Source organism: Caenorhabditis remanei, chromosome I, assembly GCF_010183535.1.
Source record: "Caenorhabditis remanei strain PX506 chromosome I, whole genome shotgun sequence".
In the NCBI taxonomy this organism is placed as follows: Eukaryota; Metazoa; Nematoda; class Chromadorea; order Rhabditida; family Rhabditidae; genus Caenorhabditis; species Caenorhabditis remanei.
Genome location: NC_071328.1, coordinates 2,808,900 through 2,831,521, shown reverse-complemented (window position 1 = coordinate 2,831,521; position 22,622 = coordinate 2,808,900). Strand labels below are relative to the sequence as shown.

General features: G+C 37.9%; 2 protein-coding genes across 2 annotated transcripts; both read right to left on the bottom strand.

Moving 5' to 3' along the window:
• Positions 1-266: 266 nt before the first annotated feature.
• GCK72_000385 (uncharacterized protein) lies at positions 267-12,293 on the bottom strand (the record flags this gene model as incomplete). The annotated part of the gene is made up of 7 exons (XM_003091022.2): positions 267-381; positions 778-917; positions 3,029-3,403; positions 7,351-7,872; positions 8,842-9,023; positions 9,833-10,212; positions 12,064-12,293. The coding sequence occupies 7 exons, from the start codon at positions 12,291-12,293 to the stop codon at positions 267-269; spliced, it is 1,944 nt and encodes a 647-aa protein (XP_003091070.2).
• Positions 12,294-19,734: 7,441 nt separating this feature from the next.
• GCK72_000384 (uncharacterized protein) lies at positions 19,735-22,062 on the bottom strand (the record flags this gene model as incomplete). The annotated part of the gene is made up of 3 exons (XM_003090687.2): positions 19,735-19,897; positions 20,644-20,876; positions 21,790-22,062. The coding sequence occupies 3 exons, from the start codon at positions 22,060-22,062 to the stop codon at positions 19,735-19,737; spliced, it is 669 nt and encodes a 222-aa protein (XP_003090735.2).
• Between the last annotated feature and the right edge of the window lie 560 nt (positions 22,063-22,622).

Sequence of the window (22,622 nt, the reverse complement as noted above, 5' to 3'; positions counted from 1 at the left end):
TAGCTCAATATAATTAAATGTAGATCAAAATTTCTTTTTTTTTCGTTCAATAATGACAAGAGATAAATAAAGATCACGTTTTGAGGTTTTTCCCGACCAGGATTATACATTTTAAAAATAAATCAAGCGCGCTCCATTGCTAATTGTTCAAAAATTTGTTCAATAGAGCGCATTTAGCAAAACGCGCTCTATTGCATTTTTTTAATAGAGCGCACTTGCACACAATTTTTGATAAAAACCAACAAAAGTCAATAAAAGTCAATTAATTATTGTCCGAAACAGCCGAAACCGAGGAGAAGATTGCGGCGAGTGAAGTGGAGACCGATGACGGCGGTCTGTTTTGTGGGGTACGATCCGATTTGGAATCCCTCCATGTTTATTCTGCAAATTAGGGGGAGTTAATTGGGTAATTAACAAATTAGTTAGTCTGCAAATTAACTATTGCTTGAACTGACTTATAGCCTTGTACATGAACAACTTAAGTACTGTATGGAAAACTTGCTATCTTAATTATCTTAATTAGTCAATTAAATTTATAAGAAATTAGCTGATGCTAACCGGTTGAATTAATTACCATAAATGTTTAAATCTAGCCAGGTAATTAACTAATTATCTCACAATCTGGATATGCAAGGTTAATTTATCAATTAAGCAAACAATTATCTATTGATACAACTAACAAGTAATTAACTAGCTAATTGGTCAATTAAGTAATTAGTTAATTGATCAATTAGGTCACATTTTCCTACTGTTAAAAATCTGAAATTTTCCACTCACTTCGGCTCCATGAAAGCATCATTATGTGCTCCGGTCGATTGGACGGAACTCGTCAAATTATCCAAAGAGTACAATTGAATATTCGCATTTCCATGAGAGACTGCGAACACGCCACCGTCACGTGTGAATGAGATGTGACCCTGAAAATTAATTTTTAGCAAATTTTCAGCCAAAAATCGAGTAAAAACCGCAAATATTAGCTAAAACCCAGAAAAACATTGGCATTTCTATGGAAAATACTCAAAAACTCCTTCCGAACCGCGATTTTTCAGCCAGAAATGGTAAAAATTGGTCACTGTTGGCCGAACTTTTTCTATTTGGATTTCTAGGCCACGGAAAGTTTTTCCACCCATCCGTTTCGTCATTACTGTTGAATTTTATATCGTTTTCAGTGTAGTCAGCCTAATAATTGTGAAAAACGTTATAAATAATCCCGAAACGGACAGGTGGAAGAACTTTCCGTGGCCTAGAAACCCAAATAGAAAAAGTTCGGCCAGATCATGATTTCGTTTAAAAAATCTTCAAAACACGATTTTTAACCGAAAAAACCGTCATTTTTGAGGTGTTTTTCGTTAAATTGGGTTAAAATTCTCAAATTTTCAGTGATTTTAGAGATTTTTCAGCACGAAAAGCATCATTTTTCAGTCAAAAAATGTTCAAGTTGGTGGCCGAATTTTCCCATTGGTTGGCTGGCCTAGAAACCCAAAATTGGGATGTTAGGCCATCAGGCAAATTTTGATCGAGAAATGTTGAAAATCTGTGGATTCATCTGTTTTATGCAATTTTTCATATTTAAACCTTTTTTTAATGTAATTTTTCTCGATTTTCAGCCGAAAAACCGCCATTTTCGGGGTTTTTTTTGTTGTAAAATTGAGTTAAAATACTCAAAATTACTGTGTTTTCAACTCAAAAATCGGTAAAAACACAGAAAATTTGAGTATTTTAGCCAAATTTTACGAAAAAAAAACGCGAAAATGATCGTTTTTCGGCTGAAAATCGGAAAATTTCAGAAAATGTGAAAAAAAAAACAGAAATCCAATCTGGAATTACAGATTTTTCAACATGTTCCTATCAAAACTTCCCTGATGGCCTAACTTCCCAATTTTGGGTTTCTAGGCCAGCCAACCAATGGAAAAGTTCGGCCACCAACTTGACCATTTTTTATTGAAAAATGATGTATTTTTCGTGTAAAAATCGCTAAAAATATCGAAAAGTTGAGTATTTTAAACCAATTTTACGAAAATAAAACTCAAAAATGACGGGTTTTCGGTTAAAAATCGCGTTTTGAAGGGTTTTTTTAAGCGTAGTCATGATGTAAATCTGGAAAAATCGCTGAAATTTTGAAAAACGAAAGAGAAATCCAATGTTTATATACATTTTCAGCACATTTCGACACATATTCTCAGCTAATACCGTAACCCTCCAGGCTCCGCCCCCTTACCTTGGTTCCCTTCTGTTCGGTGACTTTTTTAATGTAATTTTTCTCGATTTTCAGCCGAAAAACCTTAATTTTCGGAGGGTTTTTTCGGCTGAAAATCGGGCTAAAATACTCAAATTTTCTGCGTACTAATAGGCTCCGCCCCCTCCTCATGCTCTTACCTTGGTTCCCTTCTGCTCGGTGAGCTCCGATTTTTCTTCGGTTTTTCATATTTTCAGCAATTTTTTGATTTTCAGCCAAAAGATTCGCCATTTCGCGTTTTTTTTTCGTAAAATTGGGTTAAAATTCTCAAATTTTCAGCGATTTTAGCGATTTTTCAGCACGAAAAAACATCATTTTTCATTCAAAAATGGTCAAGTTGGTGGCTGAACTTTTCCATTAGCTGGCTGGCCTAGAAACCCAAAATTGGGAAGTTAGGCCATAAGGCAAACTTTGATCGAGAAGTGTTGAAAAATTTGTGATTCCAGATGGGTTTTCTCTGTTGTTTTTAAATTTTCAGCAATTTTTTGATTTTCAGCCAAAAATTCGCCATTTTCGTTACTTTTTTTTTGTAAAATTCGGCTAAAAAACTTAAATTTTCAGTGATTTTAGCGATTTTTAACACGAAAAAGCATCATTTGTCAGTAAAAACGATGGTCAAGCTGGTTGCTGAACCACTAAGCGAAACTAAGCGAATCCCCCCGTTCTAGGGAAGTTAGGCCATGTAATTTTTCTCGATTTTCAGCCAAAAAATTCGCCATTTTCGCGTTTTTTTTTTCGAATAATGGGGCTAAAATACTCAAATTTTCTGCTCCGCCCCCCTCATGCTCTTACCTTAGTTCCCTTCTGCTCGGTGACCTCTGCAGCGACTAATCTCTGATAAGCCAAATCCCAAACCATTAGATTTCCAATAATATCCAACGAGACAATATATCGTCCACACGGTGAGAATTTCACCCCAATAATCGACGCTTTATGACCACCGAATAAGCGTACTCTCGTACCGGAACACACGTCCCATACACGGACGTATCGATCGTCTGAACCGCCTGCGATATAATTACAGTTCGGGTGGTAGTCAATACACGAGACATCTCCATATGCGTCTGGAAACATTCGAAGAGGTGTCATACGGTCTGTTGACCACATTGAAACCGTCTTGTCGGCACTTGCTGTCGCGAAGTAGTAACCGCGGTTGCAGAATTGAGCCTACAAAAATAATGAGCATTTTTAGAAGTAATCACTGAAAAACGCGCTGAATGCGCGCCAGGCGCGCACGGGGACTGAAAAAATTGAACTCGACGTGAAAAGAGCTTTGAAATGAGTATAACATCGAAAACTAGGTTGATGGCCTAGAAATCCAAATTTCGAAAAAGTTAGTCCGCGTCCCATTTCGTGGTATTTTTCAGTTTTTCGGCGAATTTTTCAAGTTTTTTTCAAAAATAAAAGAGTTTTTCAGTTTCTTCGGTTCAAAAAATTTCGAATTCGTCGTGAAAAGAGCTTTGAAATGAGTATAACATCGAAAAATAGGTTGATGGCCTAGAAATCCAAACTTTGGAAAAGTTAGTCCCCCGGTCAAAAGTGGCTTAAAATCACAAATTTAGGCCAGGAGACTGAAAAATATAATTTCGACGTGAAAAGAGCTTTGAAATGAGTATAACATCAAAAAATAGCTTGATGGCCTAGAAATCCAAATTTCAAAAAACTAGTCCCCAGTCCAAATTTCGTGGGTTTTGCTGTTTTTCGGCGAATTTTTCAATTTTTTGTTCGAAAAAAGTGTTTTAATCACTGAAAAACGAGCGTTTTTATGCCAAAAACCTGAATTTTCGCGGCAAATCACCGCTTTTTAGACAAAAAATCGGGTTTTTAGGCCGAAAACCTCCATTTTCAGACAAAAATTCTTGATTTTTAATTTTAGACTTGTCAGTTTACGCTTCTTGAGTAGAAGTAATCTGAAATCACCGAAAAACGCGCTGAAGGCGCGCCAGTCATACCGCATTTTTTCCGCGGGGTGGCCTGGGAACACAAAATTAGGCCAGGAGACTGAAAAATTCGATTTCAGCGTGAAAAGAGCTTTCAAGTGAGTGTAATATCGAAAAATCGGTTGATGGCCTAGAAATCCAAATTTCAAAAAAACTAGTCCCCCGGTCAAACTTTATGGTTTTTTCTGTTTTTCGGCGAATTTTTGAAGTTTTGTTAAAAAAGGTTTTTCAAGAACGCGTCAAAGACGACCGAGCCACGAAATCTGGAATTTCGATTGAACATCTCTGTTTTCGATGTGTTTGAACATTCCGAATATGTATTATTTCAAGTCAAAAACGCGTCGAAGGCGCACCAGCCTTTTAAATTTTGGTTTAAAATTTTAGAAAACGCGTCAACAGCGCGCCAGTTTTGGAATTTCGACTAGAAATGGTTAGTTTTTGACGATTTTTACTGTCCGAACGCATATTTTCAATTCGAAAACGCGTCGAAAGGCGCGCCAGTTCAGAAATTTTTGAAACAACTCGGAAGAAAGGTGCTCCAGCCTCCCATGATTCTGTTCTTAATAAAATCAAAATTCTATAAACAAACGCGCCAAACGCGCCCCAGCTCCAAAAATATAGGAAAAATTCGCAAATTCCGGTGAAAATTGTCAGTTTTTGACGCGTTTTTCAGCGCCCAAGGCGCGCCAGCCTCTCAAAAACGCGCCAAAGGCACCCCAGCCCACGGAATCTCTAAAAATTACGCGATTTTTCTGGCCCAAAAGCGCCGAAGCCGCCCCAGATTAAAAATATACCGTAAATACTGTATTATAACGGCATGCCGTTATATTTTTCAGCTGCTTCCCAGAGAAATTTTGAGGTTTTAAAAACTCATTACATTTAAACGAAAAACCTTTTTTGGGCATTCCTTTCGCTGATCAAGACGTTATCAATCACACTGCTTCTAATCAGAAACAAGAAAAAACACCGGGATATTCATATTCATGAATTCTGAGTATTGATGGGGTGCCGTTATAATACAGGTGCCGTTATCTTTACTAATAATATTCAGCAGATCCGTTTGTCTGTCCGTCTGTCGCCGACTCTAGCGCCCTCTGTACTGAACCGTTTTTAATGAAACTTACACAGATCGTTTGGAAATTTTCCCCGGATGATGCCCGTCTATTTTTTTAGTTCAAATAGTTCGAAAATAGGTCACTACGTGAAAAAACATGGTTTTCAAGCCTTTCAGTGGCTTTCATTTCCGAAATAGGGAAATAGGAGTTCACGGGAAAAATAGTTATAGAACTTTTCCATTCTTCAAATGAATTCATTTCTTCACATTTTCGTATGGTTTTGGAAAGTTGTTCTACGAATCTTGGGTCAGATCTATTCTGCAAACTGTTTTTGCTATGAACAACCAGATGTGCACGAGACGAGTCAGATGTTGAAATGTAGGTTAGATTATATTCAACTGATTTGTTAGCAAGGAATCTAACTTGCCGAAGGTGATTTTCATCCTTTCGAAATTCCGAGAAAATTCTAGAAACTTCTTGACACAGATGAAGTCTGTGAGGATCAGAAGTAAATAATTTCTGATTGGTTAGTAATATTAGAAGATGATAGTGGGATATGATTGGTTCTTGCATCTTGAACAGAGTTGACCGGAATTCCGACTTCCGCTTTCCGCCACTTTCTTCATTCCGTTCAACTCTGATCATGAAGGACGAAATTCTAATTGATCTGTCTTTCCGAGTTGAGCGGAATGCGGTTTTTGAAATGGCGGAAGGCAGAAGGCGGAAAGCGGAGTAAACATTTTTTGGGCGGAAAACGGCAAACAGAAGGCGGAATTTAAAAAAAATCGGCGGAAAGCGGAAAGCGAAATACGGAAGAAACTATTTTGGCGGAAGGCGGAAAGCGAAGTAAACATTTTTTGGGCGGAAAGCGGCAAGCGGAAGGCGGAATTTTAAAAAATTGGCGGAAAGCGGAAAGCGGAAGGCGGAAGAAACATTTTTGGCGGAAGGCGGAAAAAACATTTTTGCCGGAAGGCGAAAGGCGAAAGCGGAATGAAATTTTTTTGGGCGGAAAGCGGCAAGCGGAAGGCGGAATTTAATAAAAATCGGCGGAAAGCCAAAGACGGAAGCAACAAATTTCTTGGCGGAAAGCGGAATGAAAAAAATGCAAAAAGGCCGAAGGCGGAATACAATGTCGTTTTTAAGAAGACGATTTGGCCTTATTTTGTTGCAAAAAGCCCTTAAAATGGTTAAAGTTGGGTAAAATTTTGTTTTTTTTTGTTCGGCAAAAACTGATAACTTTGCTGCAAAAAAAACCTCAAAAATAGCAGCAAATTGGAGTCTGCGAATAAATTTTTCAAGCTGATATCCTCTAGGCGCAAGGCGGAAAAGCTCTTGAAATAGCGGAAGGCGGAAGGCGGAAGGCGGAAGGCGGAAAGCGGAATAAAAACATTTCGACGGAAAGCGGAAAGCGGAATGAAAAAAGTGGCGGAAGGCGGAATTCCGCTCAACTCTGCTGTCTATGTTTCCTTAAGAATATTTATGAAGAAAAAAATCGCTTCATATTCCACAGGAAAGATAAGTCATTGAGAAAGTTTGTCGAAATCTTATCAGTAAAGCAGAGGTGCTTTAATTGGTTTCTATCATAACGGGCTGCTTAGCCTACAAAAACTAATAACAAGTGAAAAATTTATACGATCCAGGAGTAGGAAAAATTATGAAACCTCGATAGTCGGAACCATTTGAGAAGCGCCGCAGGCGCTGAAACACCCAGAAGGGTGGAGAAGAAAAGGAGGTTTAGCAGCCGTTAGGCTGCGTTAACCGACTGGTAATACAGTATTTACGGTATATGAAAAAACTCGAAAATACAGATAAAAATTATCAATTTTTGACGAATTTTCCGATTTTTCACGCCCAAACGCGCCAAAGGCACCCCAGTTCAAAAAAAACTCGGTAAATTCAGGTGAAAATTGTCTTTTTTAACGCTTTTAGCGCCCAAGGCGCCCCAGCCTCTCAAGAGCGCGCCAAAGGAACCCCAGTCGCCATCAAACAAAAACGCGCCCAAGGTGCGCCAGCCTTCTCAAAAAACTCGAAAATACACATAAAAATTGTCAATTTTTGACGAATTTTTCCGATTTTTCACGCCGAAACGCGCCAAAGGCACCCCAGCCACCCAAATTACCTGCCAAACCATCGCCGGACACCTATAAATGACGACATTTCTTTGAGCATCCATACTCCACAATCGGATTGTCTTATCTCCAGATGAGGAGAGAAGAAGTCGTCGATCGGGTGAGAAATTCACAGAGAACACTGGTCCACCGTGTCCCGTGTACCGTACACTCGACTGGGATCCTTGTAGATCAAACATTTGCGCGTGAACATTGTCGGCCGTCTCGATATCGATTTTTTCCAAAAATTCCATATCTCTCAATTTTTTCATTTTATTCATCGGATCCATCGCGTTGATGACTATCGATGAGTCCGATAGACCCATCGCAATGAAGCTCGAATCGTCTGAGAAGTCACACGAAGCCACGCCCACTGGTGCATTTATCGTTGTGTACATACATATTGAGACGGGCGTTTCTGGAGTGATTATCGCCATTTTTCCCACGTCGCGAAGCCAATTTCGACGCTCTTCTCGTAAGTGTTCGGAGATTGGTGGTAGGGGGATACGGTCGTGTTGGGGACAGTGTTGTGCCTGGAAAAAACGAAAAATTATGAAATTTTATGTGTTTTTAACTGAAAAATCGTTAAAAACGTAGAAAATGTGAGTATTTTAGACCAATTTTACGAAAAAAAACCCGGGAAACTTGCGGTTTTTCGGCTGATAATCGCGATTTTTATCAAAATTCACCTGATGGCCTAACTTCCCAATTTTGGGTTTCTAGGCCAGCCAGCCAACCTAAAATTCTGTTTTTCGTGTTAAAAATCGCTAAAACCACAGAAAATTTGAGTATTTTAGCCCAATTTTACGAAAAATGTAGTTTTTTGTGTTTAAAGTTGGTAAGACGCGGAATTTTTGAGAATTTCAGACCAATTTTACAAAAAAAAATTTAAAAAATTGTGTTTTTCGTGTGGAAAACACAATAAACTTGAGTATTTGAGCTCAATTTCACGAAAAAATGCGAATGTTTCAAAATTTTTCGATCAAAATTCCCCTGGTGGCCTAACTTCCCAATTTCGGATTCCTAGGCCATCAAGCATTAATCAATTTTCTCGCCGACATTTCAAGAGAAAAACAGAACGGGGGGATTCGCTTAGTGACAGGTGGCCTAGAAACCTAAAACTGAAAAGTTCGGCCACAAACTGCCATTTTAAATCAAACACTCGAAGATTCAACTTTTTCTTTTTTTTTTCTTTAATTATCAACAATTTTTCAAACAGAATTCTGTTTTTCAATATTTTTTGGTCTATTCTTGAGAAAATTGGAAATTTCAGTAGAAGTGATGACAAAACTGCCGTAATTTGATGGCCGAGGAATCCAAAATTGAAAAGTTAGGCCGCCGAGCATTTCTATGGCTAAAACTCGGGATTTTCAGCGATTTTTAAGAATTTTTTTTGGTTTTTCGGTAAATAATTTTTGAAAAAAAAGTTTTCCTCCGCATCCATAGGCATATTTTCTACCGTATTTTTAATAAAACCATTCCGCAAAATCTGCTCAATTCACCGTTGGCATCTTCTTTCCAACATCCTTTCCTTTCGTTTTTCTCTTTTCAATACTCTGCATCAATTCGTCTTTCACAACTGAGAATAACATTTTGTGTCTCCGTTCTCCTTTCCCAATTACTCCCAGTATTCCGCCCATTTGACTCTCAATCATCGTTCGACTCATTGCTCCCTCGTCGGCGCCTATATCCATCACGGAAAAAAAAAGAAGTGTGTATTTTACATTAAAAATTTCAATTTCTTGATGCATAAATAGCTTTTGATTGAATTCTGAAGTATAGTCAAAACTTCGGTAAAATTCAAAAAATTCACATTTTCGATCAAAAATTTCAAATTTTTTACTCGGCCCGACCAGGTTCATTCAAATATGGAAAACTGGGAAGTTTAAACTGAAAAATCTTGAAAACTTTCTTTCTGAAAGTGTGAATTTCGGCAACTCGGATAGAAGGCTGGCGTGCGTTCAGCGCGTTCTGTTTTGAATTTTTCCCTGGAAATCATCATGCTCAAGAAGCGTGAACTAAGAAGTCTAAACTGAAAAATCTTAGATTTTCATTCTGAGATCTGGGGTGCGTTCAGCGCGTTTTTAAGTTATTGCAGACCTACGTTTTTAGCGCCCAAGGCGCCCCAGACTTTCAAGAGCGCGCCAAAGGCACCCCAGTCGCCATCAAACAAAAACGCGCACAAGGTACGCCAGCCTTCCATGTTTCCGTTCTTAATAAAGTCAAAACTCTAAAGAAACGCGCCAAACGCGCCCCAGGGCAGAAAATTTTGGAAAAAACTCGGTAAATTCAGGTGAAAACTGTCAGTTTTTGAGAGAATCTAATTTTCGTCTGAAAATTTAGGTTTTTGACGCAAAAATGAAGGTTTTTGTCAGAAAAATGCGGTTTTTGACGCGGAAAATAGGGTTTTTGACCTGAGAAACCTCGAATTTTTGTCTAAAAAATGCGATTTTTGACCTAAAAATCTCGTTTTTAATCCAAAAACCCACTCACTTTCAATATTGATATGCTTTGCAATGATATTCTTGACGCCAATAAGTCTCGTCTGAATCGATTCCAAATGTTTCTGAGTCGGTTTGGATAATTTGACGAGAACCTTATTCTCCCTGAGAACTCTCACATATTCATTCGGTCTCATTGTCATTTGGTCTTCAATTAGTGACAGTTTATGAACGAATTCCGAGAAACATTCGGGAATGAATATTTTGAATCGATTGAAGAATTTCCTGGCGGTATCCGGATGTTTATCCATCAAAGCAATATAACTATGAGCAAATATTGGGAATATCAGCTGACTGAACTCTGCTTGTATCACATCTGAACACTCATTCGCGTGCTTCACAAATGCATCGAATTCAACGGATATCGCTTCTCTGGAAAGACTTTCGAACGGTTAGATCTGGGTTTTTTAGACGGGTTTTAGGAGAAAATTTTCAATTTTAAGAGCGCAAAAAACCGAAATTTTCAACCCAAAATAGCTGGAAAACGCGCCAAAGGCACCCCAGGCACAAAATCTGGAATTTTTAGCGAAAAATCTCGGTTTTTGATATGTTTGAACATACTGAATATATATTTTTCCAAATCAAAAAACGCGCAAGAGGTGCCCCAAACTCGAATAAATTTCAATTTTCAGAGCACAAAAAATCGGAATCAGAATTTATAAGTCTGGGGCACCTCTTGCGCGTTTTTTGATTTGGAAAAATATATATTCAGTATGTTCAAACATATCAAAAACCGAGATTTTTCGCTAAAAATTCCTGATTTTGTGCCTGGGGTGCCTTTGGCGCGTTTTCCTGCTATCAGAATTTCCGAAAATGGGACTGGGGCGTCGTTGACGCGTTTTTGGGCACATTTTTAAGATTCTAAAGCGGCTCAATCCCGAGTTTCAATTTTCAGAAGATCGGGGGCGCCTCCGACGCGTTTTTGAATTGAAAATATGCGATCGGACCGTAAAAACTCAGATGTTTAGGGTTTTTAGACAAATTTTTCAATTTTCAGAGCAAAACCAGGGATGTGCCTATAGAGGCGCTTTGGGCGCTGAGAAAATCAAAAGTGTGCGAAAACGCGAAAAGAGAGAGTGTGTAGAATCGAGAGACGATGTTTGGCGAGGGGGACTAGTTTCCGCTTCGGCCACGGCAAAAATGCGAATATTGCTCATGCTTAATCTCAAGCGACCAATCAGCGTTCACCGAGAGACTCCGCCCCTTTCAATCAGCCAATCAGCGCGAGATTGACCAGATCTCGTCTCTCCTTTTTACACACTCTCTCTTTTCGCATTTTCGAGGTTTTTTATCACACTTTGAAGAAATGCGAGGCGCTCAACGCCACCCAGGCACATACCTGAGCAAAACACCAGATTTTTCATAGAATTCGATATGAAAATGTGCTCTTAAAAAGATGCTCAAAAACGCGTCAAACGCGCCTCAGTTTCAGAAACTCGAAATTTCGGTTTAAAATTATTGGTTTTTGTCGATCTTTTACGGTCCGAACGCATATTTTCAATTAAAAAAACGCGTCGGAGGCACGCCAGGCATCGAATTCAACGGATATCGCTTCTCTGGAAAGACTTTCGAACGGTTAGATCTGGGTTTTTTAGACGAATTTTAGAAGAAAATTTTCAATTTTAAGAGCGCAAAAAACCGGAATGTTCCACAGAATTTGATATGAAAATGTGTTCTTTAAAGGGTCGCGTTTGACGCGCTTACTAGAAACTCAAATTAGAATATATAGGTACACTGTTCAGATCAAATTCCGAGTCAAAACTTTGTTTTTCCGATTTAAAATGCACCTGAAAAACGGCAAATTTTTCGGGCTGGCGTGCCATTGACGCGGTTTTGTAAAAATTGCGCTCAAAATGACCGGAAATCCCGATACTTTTCCTTTTCAGAGGATCTGGGGCGCCTCTGGCGCGTTTTTGAATTGAAAATATTCATTCGGACCGTAAAAAATTGACAAAAACTTCAAACACATAAAAAACCGAGATCTTTGGTCTGGGGCGCCGTTGACGCGTTTTTTGAGCATCTTTTTAAAGAACACATTTTCATATCGAATTTCAAGAAAAATCAGGTTTTTATCGCTCTTAAAATTGAAAAATTAGTTTTTTTTCAGTTTTATACGGTTTTTATAGAATTTTTTAAAAAAAATTTTGTGATTTTCTGAATAAAAATGCATTTTTCTCTCTTTTTTCTTCAATTTTCCAACAAAAATCTCTCAATAAAACGTACTCGGGCGGCAATCCACTGGTTCCCTCATTCCTCAACACAGGCCCCGCCTCCCGTGTCAACTGTTCCTCCGTTTCGGACAGTCCGTTTTTTCTTAAAAACTCCAAAACCGCCTGGAGGGTCTCGTTGTTCATTGGTCTCGACAGAAGACCATCATCCATCGGATTATTCTGATTCATGAGAGGAGAGTCGAAGAATTGACTATTCGAATTCTCGTTGTCCTGTGGGTTCATCTGCAAATAATTATGACATTGTTTCAAAATAAATTCGTAGTTTAATCGATTTTTTAAGCGTTTTTTAAAAATTATTTATTAGCAGCCCACCCCTTCTTACAACTGCGCCCCACCGCAAACGAGAGAGTATCGGCGAGAGAGACGCAGAGTTTTTTCTGGCGCGAAACAGATTTTCACCATTTTTGATCTATTTTTGCATAATTTTCACTCGAAAATTGGCAAATTTTTATTTAAAACTTGTGAAAATAGGTCAAAAACTGTGAAATTTTGTGTTGGAGAGAGAAAAAACTCTGCGCCTCTCTCGTTTGCGATGGGGCGAAGTTGTAAGTAAATTGCTCTGCTAATATTACTGTGAGAAAAAATGAAATTCCAGCAAGAATTTTCAAATTTTTATCGTATTTTAATCAAATTTTAAACTTAAAATCGCGAAAATTCACTATAATTGACTTAAAAAGTGATTTTTAACCTAAAATTGTCAATTTTCAGCCAAAAACTCAGATTTTTAACCCATTATCAATTTTCATTCAAAATGACTTTTTCAAATTCAAAATCAATAAAAATTCGTACACAGTGAAAATTATTGCCAAAAAAGTTTCGAAACGTCCCGGAGTCGATAATGAGTTGAAAAATCTGAATTTTCGGCTAAAAATCGACAATTTTCAGACAAAAATAATATATTTTTTAAAGAAAATCGGGAGAATAGCTATTTCTACTTAAAAACAGCGATGTTTACAGTAAAATCGTTTTAAAAACAAATTTTATTCAAATTTAATAGTCCTGATTAGAGAAATCAGGTTTTCAAGCTCAAAACAATAAGAAATTTTACTTTAATTGCTTTCAAGCAAACGGAATCGAAAATTTTGCAATTTTCAGCTCAAAAAACTAAAAAAAAATCATATTTTTTCTTATTTCTATCCAAAAACTCGCAATTTCAAAGTAATTGAGCAGAAAAAACCAATAAAACCGCCAAAAAAACCCTCAAAAATCTCATTTATTCGCTTTTCAAGGGCCCCCTCTTCATAAAATAAAGAGAAAATCCCCTTTTCTCGGCTAAATATCTCTGAGATGGTTATCTAAAGAAGACTGCAGTCGTCTAAACACACGAATGGATTCGGATGAGAGTCCAGCGGAGCGCGTTTGCACTCTCATAAATGGGGATGGTTTTGCACAGCTGTCTGTACAGAATTGTCACTGGCCGGGCCGAAATCAAACAAAATCTCGGCCCGTTTTAAAACATTTTTTGAAAAAATTTGAATTTTTGACTTTTTTAAAACTTTTTTTTTAGAAAAAGTATGGTTTTTTTTAACCAAAACTATAAAATTGATTCAAAATGTAAATATTTATGATTCAGCAATTTCACTCTATTTTTTCGAAAAATTTCAAACAATTCTAGTAAAAAATGGGAACCGTTTTTGAATCCGTGCCGGCCCGATTTTTGACAAGTCTGGTTTTGCAAAGGGGAAAGGGACGGAAGGGGGTGTCAATAAGACGATGAAATGACAAAAGCGAATCTGGAGAAGAATTGTGGATGGAGCTTTTTCAGAAAATACAAAACAGACAGAAGGGTTTCTGGATTTTGAATATTTCGAAACTTCACAAAATAACTGAACAAGACATTTTCTGTTCAACACAGGGGTGCGAGACGTAAGGTCCGCAACGAAAATTTTGAATTTACCGGCCGAGTCGCGATGCGTGCGCGAGAACTCGTTTTGGAAATTTACGCAGAGTTCTAGTTAACATTTCCAAAAGTACGGCCTAGAACCCATATATTTTATATCTATTAAAAAACAATTTGTAGTTTGTAGTCTTCTTTGTCTACCAGTATATACACACCATTCCCTTTTCAATATTTTTGTGCAATCTATACAAATTGTTATCAATCTCCTTTTCTCTTTAATTGTGCACAATTGTTTACCCTGCTATCTTATCATGTTTTAGACATAAAAGATAAGAAGACATTCTTGACTTGACTCTTATAAGTATATACCAGTGAGATGGACTAGAGAGTGTGCAAAATGGAGAGACGCAGAGAGACAAATGAAATAACTCACCCATTATCCATTCATTACGATTGGATAGTAGAAATATATATATTAGAAATAGAAATTTAGAAATTCATGAATTCGAAATCCGAGGGAACCAGAAGCCGTGAGAGAAAGAGAGACGCAGACAGCGTGGATCGATAGAAGCAGAAGAGAGAGACGCAGACGATGGGAGGCGGGGAGTGCTCCTTCTTCTCCGTCACCCCCTTATTCACCCTCTATACTCATCATGGACAACACTACGACGGCTACGAACGAAAAGAAGGAAAGATCGGATAGTCCGGAGATTGATGTGGATGGATTGAAGGATTCGGAATGTTCGACACCCGAAAAAGTGGAGAATCTGCAGCAGAAGGAACAGGAGGAGGAGGTGGAGGAGGAGCCTCAGAAGAAGAGTAATGAGGTGAGTGAGCAGTTTCGAAATACTTACTTTGAAAAGAAGGTTCTAGAAGATTCAGAATCCTCAGAATAGAAGAAATTCATTTGTAGAAGTTTCTAGAATAAAGCCTACTGTCGAAAAAATAAAGTTTCGACAAGGATTTTCAAAAAAAATTTCGCGGGCTGAAACACGCAAGCGCATAAAGTTGTGGGCGGAGCTTAAACTGCAAGCGGCGCAGTTCTTAATTTGGAAAAAAACAACTGGAATTAGAACCGCGCCGCTTATTTAAGCTTGCAGTTTAAGCTCCGCCCACAACTTTATGCGCTTGCGCGTTTCAGCGCGCGAAATTTTTTTTGAAAATCCTTGTCGAAACTTTATTTTTTTCACAGTATATTCTAGGATTCTGGAGGCTGAGAGTCGTTAGAATTCAGAATCTCATAATTTCTCATCAAAAACATGGAAAATACAGTATAAATCGGTTTTCTCACTTTTTAGAATACGTTTTCGTGGTTTATTTTTATTTTTTCCGACATATATTGAAAATACACGAAAATGTATTGAAAAGAGTGAGAAAACGAGGAATTGAGCCAAAATCTTGTCCGAGAGGAGTACACGGAAAAACTCTTCCACCAAAGCTCATTTTGAGTCAGTTAGAACGAGCAATTTTTAGCATATTCGTCAATAATAAAAGTTTCTTAAAATTTTCAAAAGTATCGAAATTTGTAATAATATATGCGCTGACTTGAGTTTGGTGTCTTAGAAATCCAAAAGTTGAATTTCTAGGCCACCTACGTCAAACGCTCACAACTCCGCTTTAATTCGGAATTTCGGAAATATGAAAACACGGCTCCGGGACATTTCGCAGCTAGACGTTTCGCACCCAGACGTTTCGCAGCCAGACGTTTCGCAGCCGTGAGCTCCACAGCCTCAAGTGGACCGTTTTTTCAGTGATAACTTGACTTTTTCAGATAATTAATTGTTTGAGAAGTTATATAGAACATTTTATGTGATTTTGAATAAGGGGACCACGAGAAATTTTGCCCAAAAAACCACAAAAAAAACTTTTGTTGAAAAATATGAAAAAATAGGTTTTTCTCGTAGAACTAGCCGTACAAACAGAAAGTTTAGTTTCAGAAAATGACGAAAACCACTACTTCTACGAGAAAAACCTATTTTTTCATATTTTTCAACAAAAGTTTTTTTTGTGGTTTTTTTGGGCAAAATTTCTCGTGGTCCTCTTATTCAAAATCACAAAAAATGTTCTATATAACTTCTCAAACAATTAATTATCTGAAAAAGTCAAGTTATCAAAAACGGCCCACTTGAGGCTGTGGAGCTCACGGCTGCGAAACGTCTGGCTGCGAAACGTCTAGCTGCGAAATGTCCCGGAGCCGAAAACACCACTGGAATTGCCGAATTTCTCTCTTTCGATTGAATTTAAATTTGATGGCCTAGAAACCCAAATTTCAGTAAACTAATCCACTAACTTGAAGTAGCTGTATCTTTCCCTTAACGAAGATTTACGAAAGCTCAAAAACATCGTTAGTATCGGGTGTTTGAGTTAAAAAATCACCGTAATCCATTACCCATTTTACCATTTATGTTATTAGCTCGGGGACCAGTTGCTACAACTGCGCTCCACCGAAATTCCTTTCGGTAGAGCGCGGTTGTAAGAAGCGTGCCGTGTTAATACCCTTTTTCCTTATGGATCTACCCACGAAGAAAACTTGTACCATTTAATGCAATTTAATTCTATTCACGAATGCAATTCAATGCATTTTTTGCATTTTTGTGCCATAAAAAAAACATTTTTTTGCGTTCGTGGGTAGGCAAGTTTTCTTCGTGGGTAGATCCATAAGTATTCCACACCAAACGCTCTAAAAGTCTCTAGATCCGATCTAGAGAGGATATTCATTACATTTTAGTAGGAAAACCGCTCAAAAATCGACAAAATCTCTTCATTTCTCACGATTTTAGCTCCAAAGCCCCACCCCTAAATCTCTTCATTCCAGACCTCGAAATCTTCGCTCTCCCCGTCTACAACCCAACATCGTCTCCGTACCACCAGTTCCACATCCGACGGCACAGAAGCCCTAATCGCCACTCTCTCCGCATGGGATTGGGTGACAATAGACGGTTTGAAACTACCAGCAGTGACACGTAACAAGGAACGCTACGTGGCGGTTCATATGGTTCAGTTGAAGCTTTTGAGCAAATTTCCATCGGATATTCCGCGGGAAATCACCCGAAAATTCACAATGGGCTCTCACAAGATGTCTGTCGCCGAGGCGTGGACATTCAACTCAATTAACGCCGTCATTCGGAAATTTGATCTCGGATGTCAGTTATTCACGGCGAATGATGAGTTGGTGAAGTTAAACGACGTTCAAATGTTCTATTGGAATGTGAAATTGTATAATTTGAAGAGAGTTAATTCACAGTACGAGACGAGTATTTCGAGTGCAGAGGGTAATGTTCAGTTGTTGGCAACCGCTATGCAGTTACAGAAACAAGTCGAGAGTGATATTCAGGTAGGCCACGCCCCACTGAGAAATCTTGGCCCGGATTCAAAAAAAAAAAGGAAATTTTTTGAAATTTTCAAAAAAAAATAGTCTGAAATTCTATGATCGTCGAAATGTCGACTTTTTTTGGAGAAAAAATTCAAAATTTTTCAATTTTTGTATTGAAATTTTTTGTGGGTAACGAGGTCCCCCCTACTGGAATAGACCCCGCCCACTCAAAAATAGGAAAAAACGGCTTGAAATGAGCGAAAAATAGTTTTCCTGGCGTTTTTAGCCCACAGAAATAAGCTCCGCCCACAAAAATGAGTAGGAATCCGAACTGAGGAACCGTGTTCTCGAAACGAGATATGAAATGATCATTCAATTTTTAAGCTCCGCCCCTAAAACAAGAGTCAGACCCCTCTCAAAGTTAGCCTAAGCCCCGCCCACAAAAGATTGGATTGAAAATCCTTAAGCTCCGCCCATAAGTACAGTAAAAAAGACAAAAACTGTTATTTTCCACTTTTTTTGCTGAAAATTCATATTTGCAAGCGATTTCGAGTCAAATTCACCTAAAAACTCAGAAAAATCACAGAGAATTTCAAAAAATCTCTTTTCACTTGTCCACGAGGACTACACGACCGGAATTCTCACCAGGTGCCAAAATCTTGGTTTTTCAGCAATTTTTTCGCCAAAAACGTCAATAATGATGAGAAAAGTGACATTCTGATTTAAAAAATCAAAATTTTTCGATAATTTGCAGTGAAAATCGCCAAAATTTTCGAAAACGTATTATTCTACTTGTCCACGTGGACTACACGACAATTTTAAGCTATTTTCGAGTCAAAAATCAATTTTCCGATTAAAAAATCACTTTTTTTGATAAATTTTTGTAAAATTTTAGAAAATTCGCTTTTCCGCTTGTCCTCCCAGACTACACGCCCTTCTCAATAGAGCGCACTTTCTTATTTTTACGTTTTCAGGCAGTCTGTTCCGAACTTCAACGACTCGAGAAGAGCTACATTGTGAGTGAGTTTCTTTTTTTGGTTGAAATTTTTAAGATTTAATTTTTTTTCAAATCCAAAAATCAAAAAAATAATAAAAATCAATAATTTTTTTCAGGTAACATGACGCAGGAAGAGACAACACAACAACAACAACAACAGCCAAAGTTGATTAGCTCGAAATCTTGAAAAATTATTTATTTAATCACTTTTAATTATCTTTTTAATTATATTCATTTTAATTATATTCGTTGATTTTTTTTCAAATAAAAAAACTAAATGCTTTTCGCAGTAAATTCTAAAACCGATTGTCACGTATCCCTAAGAAGGCATGCAAGTGCGCTCCAACGGATTGGGCAGGCGGGAATTCAAATTTCTCGTTAGAGCGCGGTTGCAAGAAACGCCAAATTCGAATTTTCACTTAAAAAATCCAATAGAGCGCACTTGCATACCCCGTTTTTTTCAAAAAACGCGGGAAAATATGTACACAAATTCGTGAAGAAAAGAGCAATTGGGGGGAGGAAAAACAACTGAAAATGTACTTTTAAGACCTGAAAATGAAATGAAAAGAGAGGATGAATAATCTCAGCGGATAGTTTGTTGAAATGTACTGGTAGAAATGAGCGACTATTGGAAAACATGGGATTGGAGGAGGAACGGGTAGGAAAGTGCGCTCTGTTGAACACTCCCGTTTTTTCTGCTTAAAAAGCTCCAAAAATGGATTTTTCAACTCAAAAAATGACGAAAATTGCAGATTTTTGAGCCGAAAAGTCAAATTTCGAAATTTTTCGTCAAAATCTTATCGAAATTCTCATTAGAGCGTACTTGCAGTGCGGGCAGTGTGTATGTGCGCTCTATCGGCACTTTCGTCGTGAATTTCAGAAGTTTTTTGAGTTCAAAAAGCTGAAAAATCGCTGAATTATCAATAGAGCGCACTTGCAGGGACTCTGAAAACACGCTCCATTGAATTCTAGGCATCTTTCGTTGAAAAATTATCAATAGAGCGCAGTTCCATAGATATTTTCCAAAATTTAGTACTAAATGTAAGTGCGCTCTATTGGCATTCAATTTCAACGGAATTTATCATTAGAGCGAGCTTGCATAAGGTTTATAAAAGCCTGAAGCCTTGCAAACGCGCTCTATTGGACAAATGGTGTTCCCAGGACTTTTATCATTAGAGCGCACTTGCAAAACCTAAATTTTGAAAAAATGCATCTGCAAACGCGCTCTATTGAACTTTCGTAAGTTTTCAGAGTTTTTAACTCGAAAATTACCAATTTATCATTGGAGCGCACTTTCACAGTCAAGTATCTGTGCAAGTGCGCCCCACTGCACTATACACAAAATTGTGAGTTTTTGAGTGTTTTTGGCTCAGAAACTACCAATTTAAGGCAATTTCAAGCAGTTTTTGTGTCAAAAAACGACATATTCCAGCCTAAATTATCATTAGAGCGCACTTTCCCAATACCCTCCAAAATTACAGAAAAATGGGAAAATTATTCAAAAAAAAGGGGCCTAAAACGAGAGCATTTTGCAGACGGCTTTCAACGGCATACAAATTGTGTTTCCGAACGTTTTGCAGATATCGGAAAACGAGACGGCCGACGCGTGTGCTCCATTGATATACTTCACATAGGTACAACCGTCCGCGTATTCCTCGCCGATTTTGTAGTAATCACTGCAAAAAAATGAAGATTGTGTGGGCGGAGCCTATTTTTTTAAATGTGAAATTTCAGATTTTCAGCCACAAATTGATAGTTTCTGAGTTTTAGAAACGATTTTTAATTTGTTAAAATTCTATCAGCTCAGCACAGTTCTTACAACTGCGCTCCACCGAAATGCCCTCGATTTTTCTCTGTGTCTCTCAATTTCGCACACTATTTTCTTCGGTTTCGGTAGAGCGCGGTTGTAAGAAGCGTGTCGTGTTAATAGAACTGTGTAAGTGCGCTCTATTGAAATTCGAATAGAAACGTGCAATTTAACATTAGAGCGCACTTGCATAGGCATTTATAAAAGTCTAATGCTTTGCAAACATTGCTCTATTAGACTCCAGGGAAAAAAAACTGTGTTTTCAGCGTTTTTATCATTAGAGCGCACTTGTAAAATCTAAATTTTTGAAAATAATGGAACCGCAAATGCGCTCTATTGAACATTTCACACATTTTTGATTTTTTGTTTAAAAAATGAGATTTCTGACGACATTTAGGCTAGAAAACCACTAAAAACAAATCTGAAATTTGAAATTTCCAGATTTTCAGCATTTTCGGCTTGAAACGTGCGATTTTTGGACTTAAAACCATCAAAAATCAAAATTCTCAAAAAATCATCAAGTTTTCTCAAAAATAAACTTTTTGGGCACTAAAAAACGAAGCTCCGCCCTCAGAAACTTCTGAATTTTCTGAATTTTCAAAGACTCTCCCTTACCGCAATGAAGCGTGAAACTCGAATCCGTGCATTCGATAGAACGAGAGAGCGGCGGAGTTCGTCGAGAGAACGTGAAGGAATACGGCACGAGTGAAGGGTGGATTGTCGGTGAGCGATTGCATTAGGTTGTTGAGAAGTCTCGTCGCGAGACCCATCCGTCGAAATTTCTTGTTCACAGCGATCGAGAGAATGTAGGTGACATGCACATTCGTCTCCGCAACGATGTCTTGATCCTGGAATATTGAAGAAGAAAATATTTGAGATTTCAGCAGGGGATGGTTTTTTCCCCATACTTGCAAACCGGCGCATAACTCGCGTCAAACTCAATATTATGAGCTGGGAAATATACCAAAATGTAGATCTCGGCAAGTTCCACGTCTGTGACACAAAAAATCAAAAAGCGCGGACTCTACGGAATCCCATTTCTTGATGCATATTTTCGGAAAAATTAGTTTTTTGAATTTCAAACCCCGGGCCGTCCGTTGCAAGTATGCCAAGGCCAGGCTAAAAATCTTAAACTAAAAACTTTTTTTGGGCATTTTCGTTAATTTTTAAGTGATTTATACCAGACTTGTCAAAAATCGCGCCGGGCCATGTTTTTACTGAAATTTTTTGAAATTTTTCGAAAAAATAGAGTGAAAATGCTTAAATTATCATAAATATTCACATTTTGATTCAATTTTAAAGTTTTGGTCAAAAACTATACTTTTTCCAAAAAATGTTCAAAAAATGCCAAAAAAAATTTCAAAAATGTTTCAAAACGGGCCGAGCTGGCTGGGCCGGGCTACGGACCGGGCAGTGACAAGTCTGATTAATACTGATTTGAAAAAAAAAGTGTTTTCTGTTTAAACCATCTCGCTTTTATACAAAAAGTCCAATTGTTTCTCATGTTTTAATTGATTACCTCAATATTACAATCACTCAAAAATTTCGTCTCGGATGGGCGGCAGGGAGTTGTGGGCGGAGCTTAAACTGCAAGCGGATCAAATTCCAGCAGATTTTTTTTGTTAAGATCAGCTCCGCCCACAATCCCCTGCCGCCCTTTCATTTTAGACCGCGAAAAAGTTTGAAAATTCTTGCGGAAACTATATTGTTCTGCTTTTTTAAGCATTTGTTTTTCTCATTTTCACGTCCCCTTCGGCTCACCTCAATATTACAATCACTCAAACATTTCGTCTCCGAGACAATCATCGCAGCGAGATGCTCTCCATCGAATAGTCCAGTTGACGTCAGACCACCGGACACCACCTCGTCGTACCAACAGTCTGGATACTGTATCGGGAAGGATTCATTGCATAGAGTCTCCACTGCCAATCGATCCCATGTCTGCAGTTTTCGGAGAGTAAACGAATCGGCGATGGCTGATTGGATATTATTATGGGATTGATGATTGTTGGATAGAGAAGAGGATGGTGTCATTCCGAATGCCTCGTTGTCTTGTTCCAGCCAAAGGCCTTTACTCTGAAAATTGAGGGGTAATTAAGATTGAAGGTAATTATGAATTAAATACTGTTATAAATACGATGTTCTTCTACTTCCGCCGATTTTAGATCAATTTCAGCATTGAGGTAATTAAGATTTAAAGTAATTAAGGCTGTAATAAATACGATTTTCAATCTTCACATAGTAAAAGTTTCTTGATTTTCGGTTAAAAATCGAGTAATTTGACGGTTTTTTTAGGCTTGAAAGTGATATTTTCAGTGAATTTTATCGAAAAAAACTGAATTTTTACGGTTTTTTGGGCTAAAAAACGGGATTTCTTGCCAAAATTCGAGTATTTTGACGGGTTTTTAGGCTGAAAAGTGGTGATATTTTCACCAAAATCGCGTCAAAGGTGCGACAGAAGCAAAAAAACAGCAAACAATGATTTTGACGATTTTCAGCCTGGAAAGTGGTATTTTTTTTAGGAAAACGCGTCAAAGGGGCACGATTTTCCACTTGAAAATCGCCTAAATTGTCTCAAAAAGATATACTCTGAA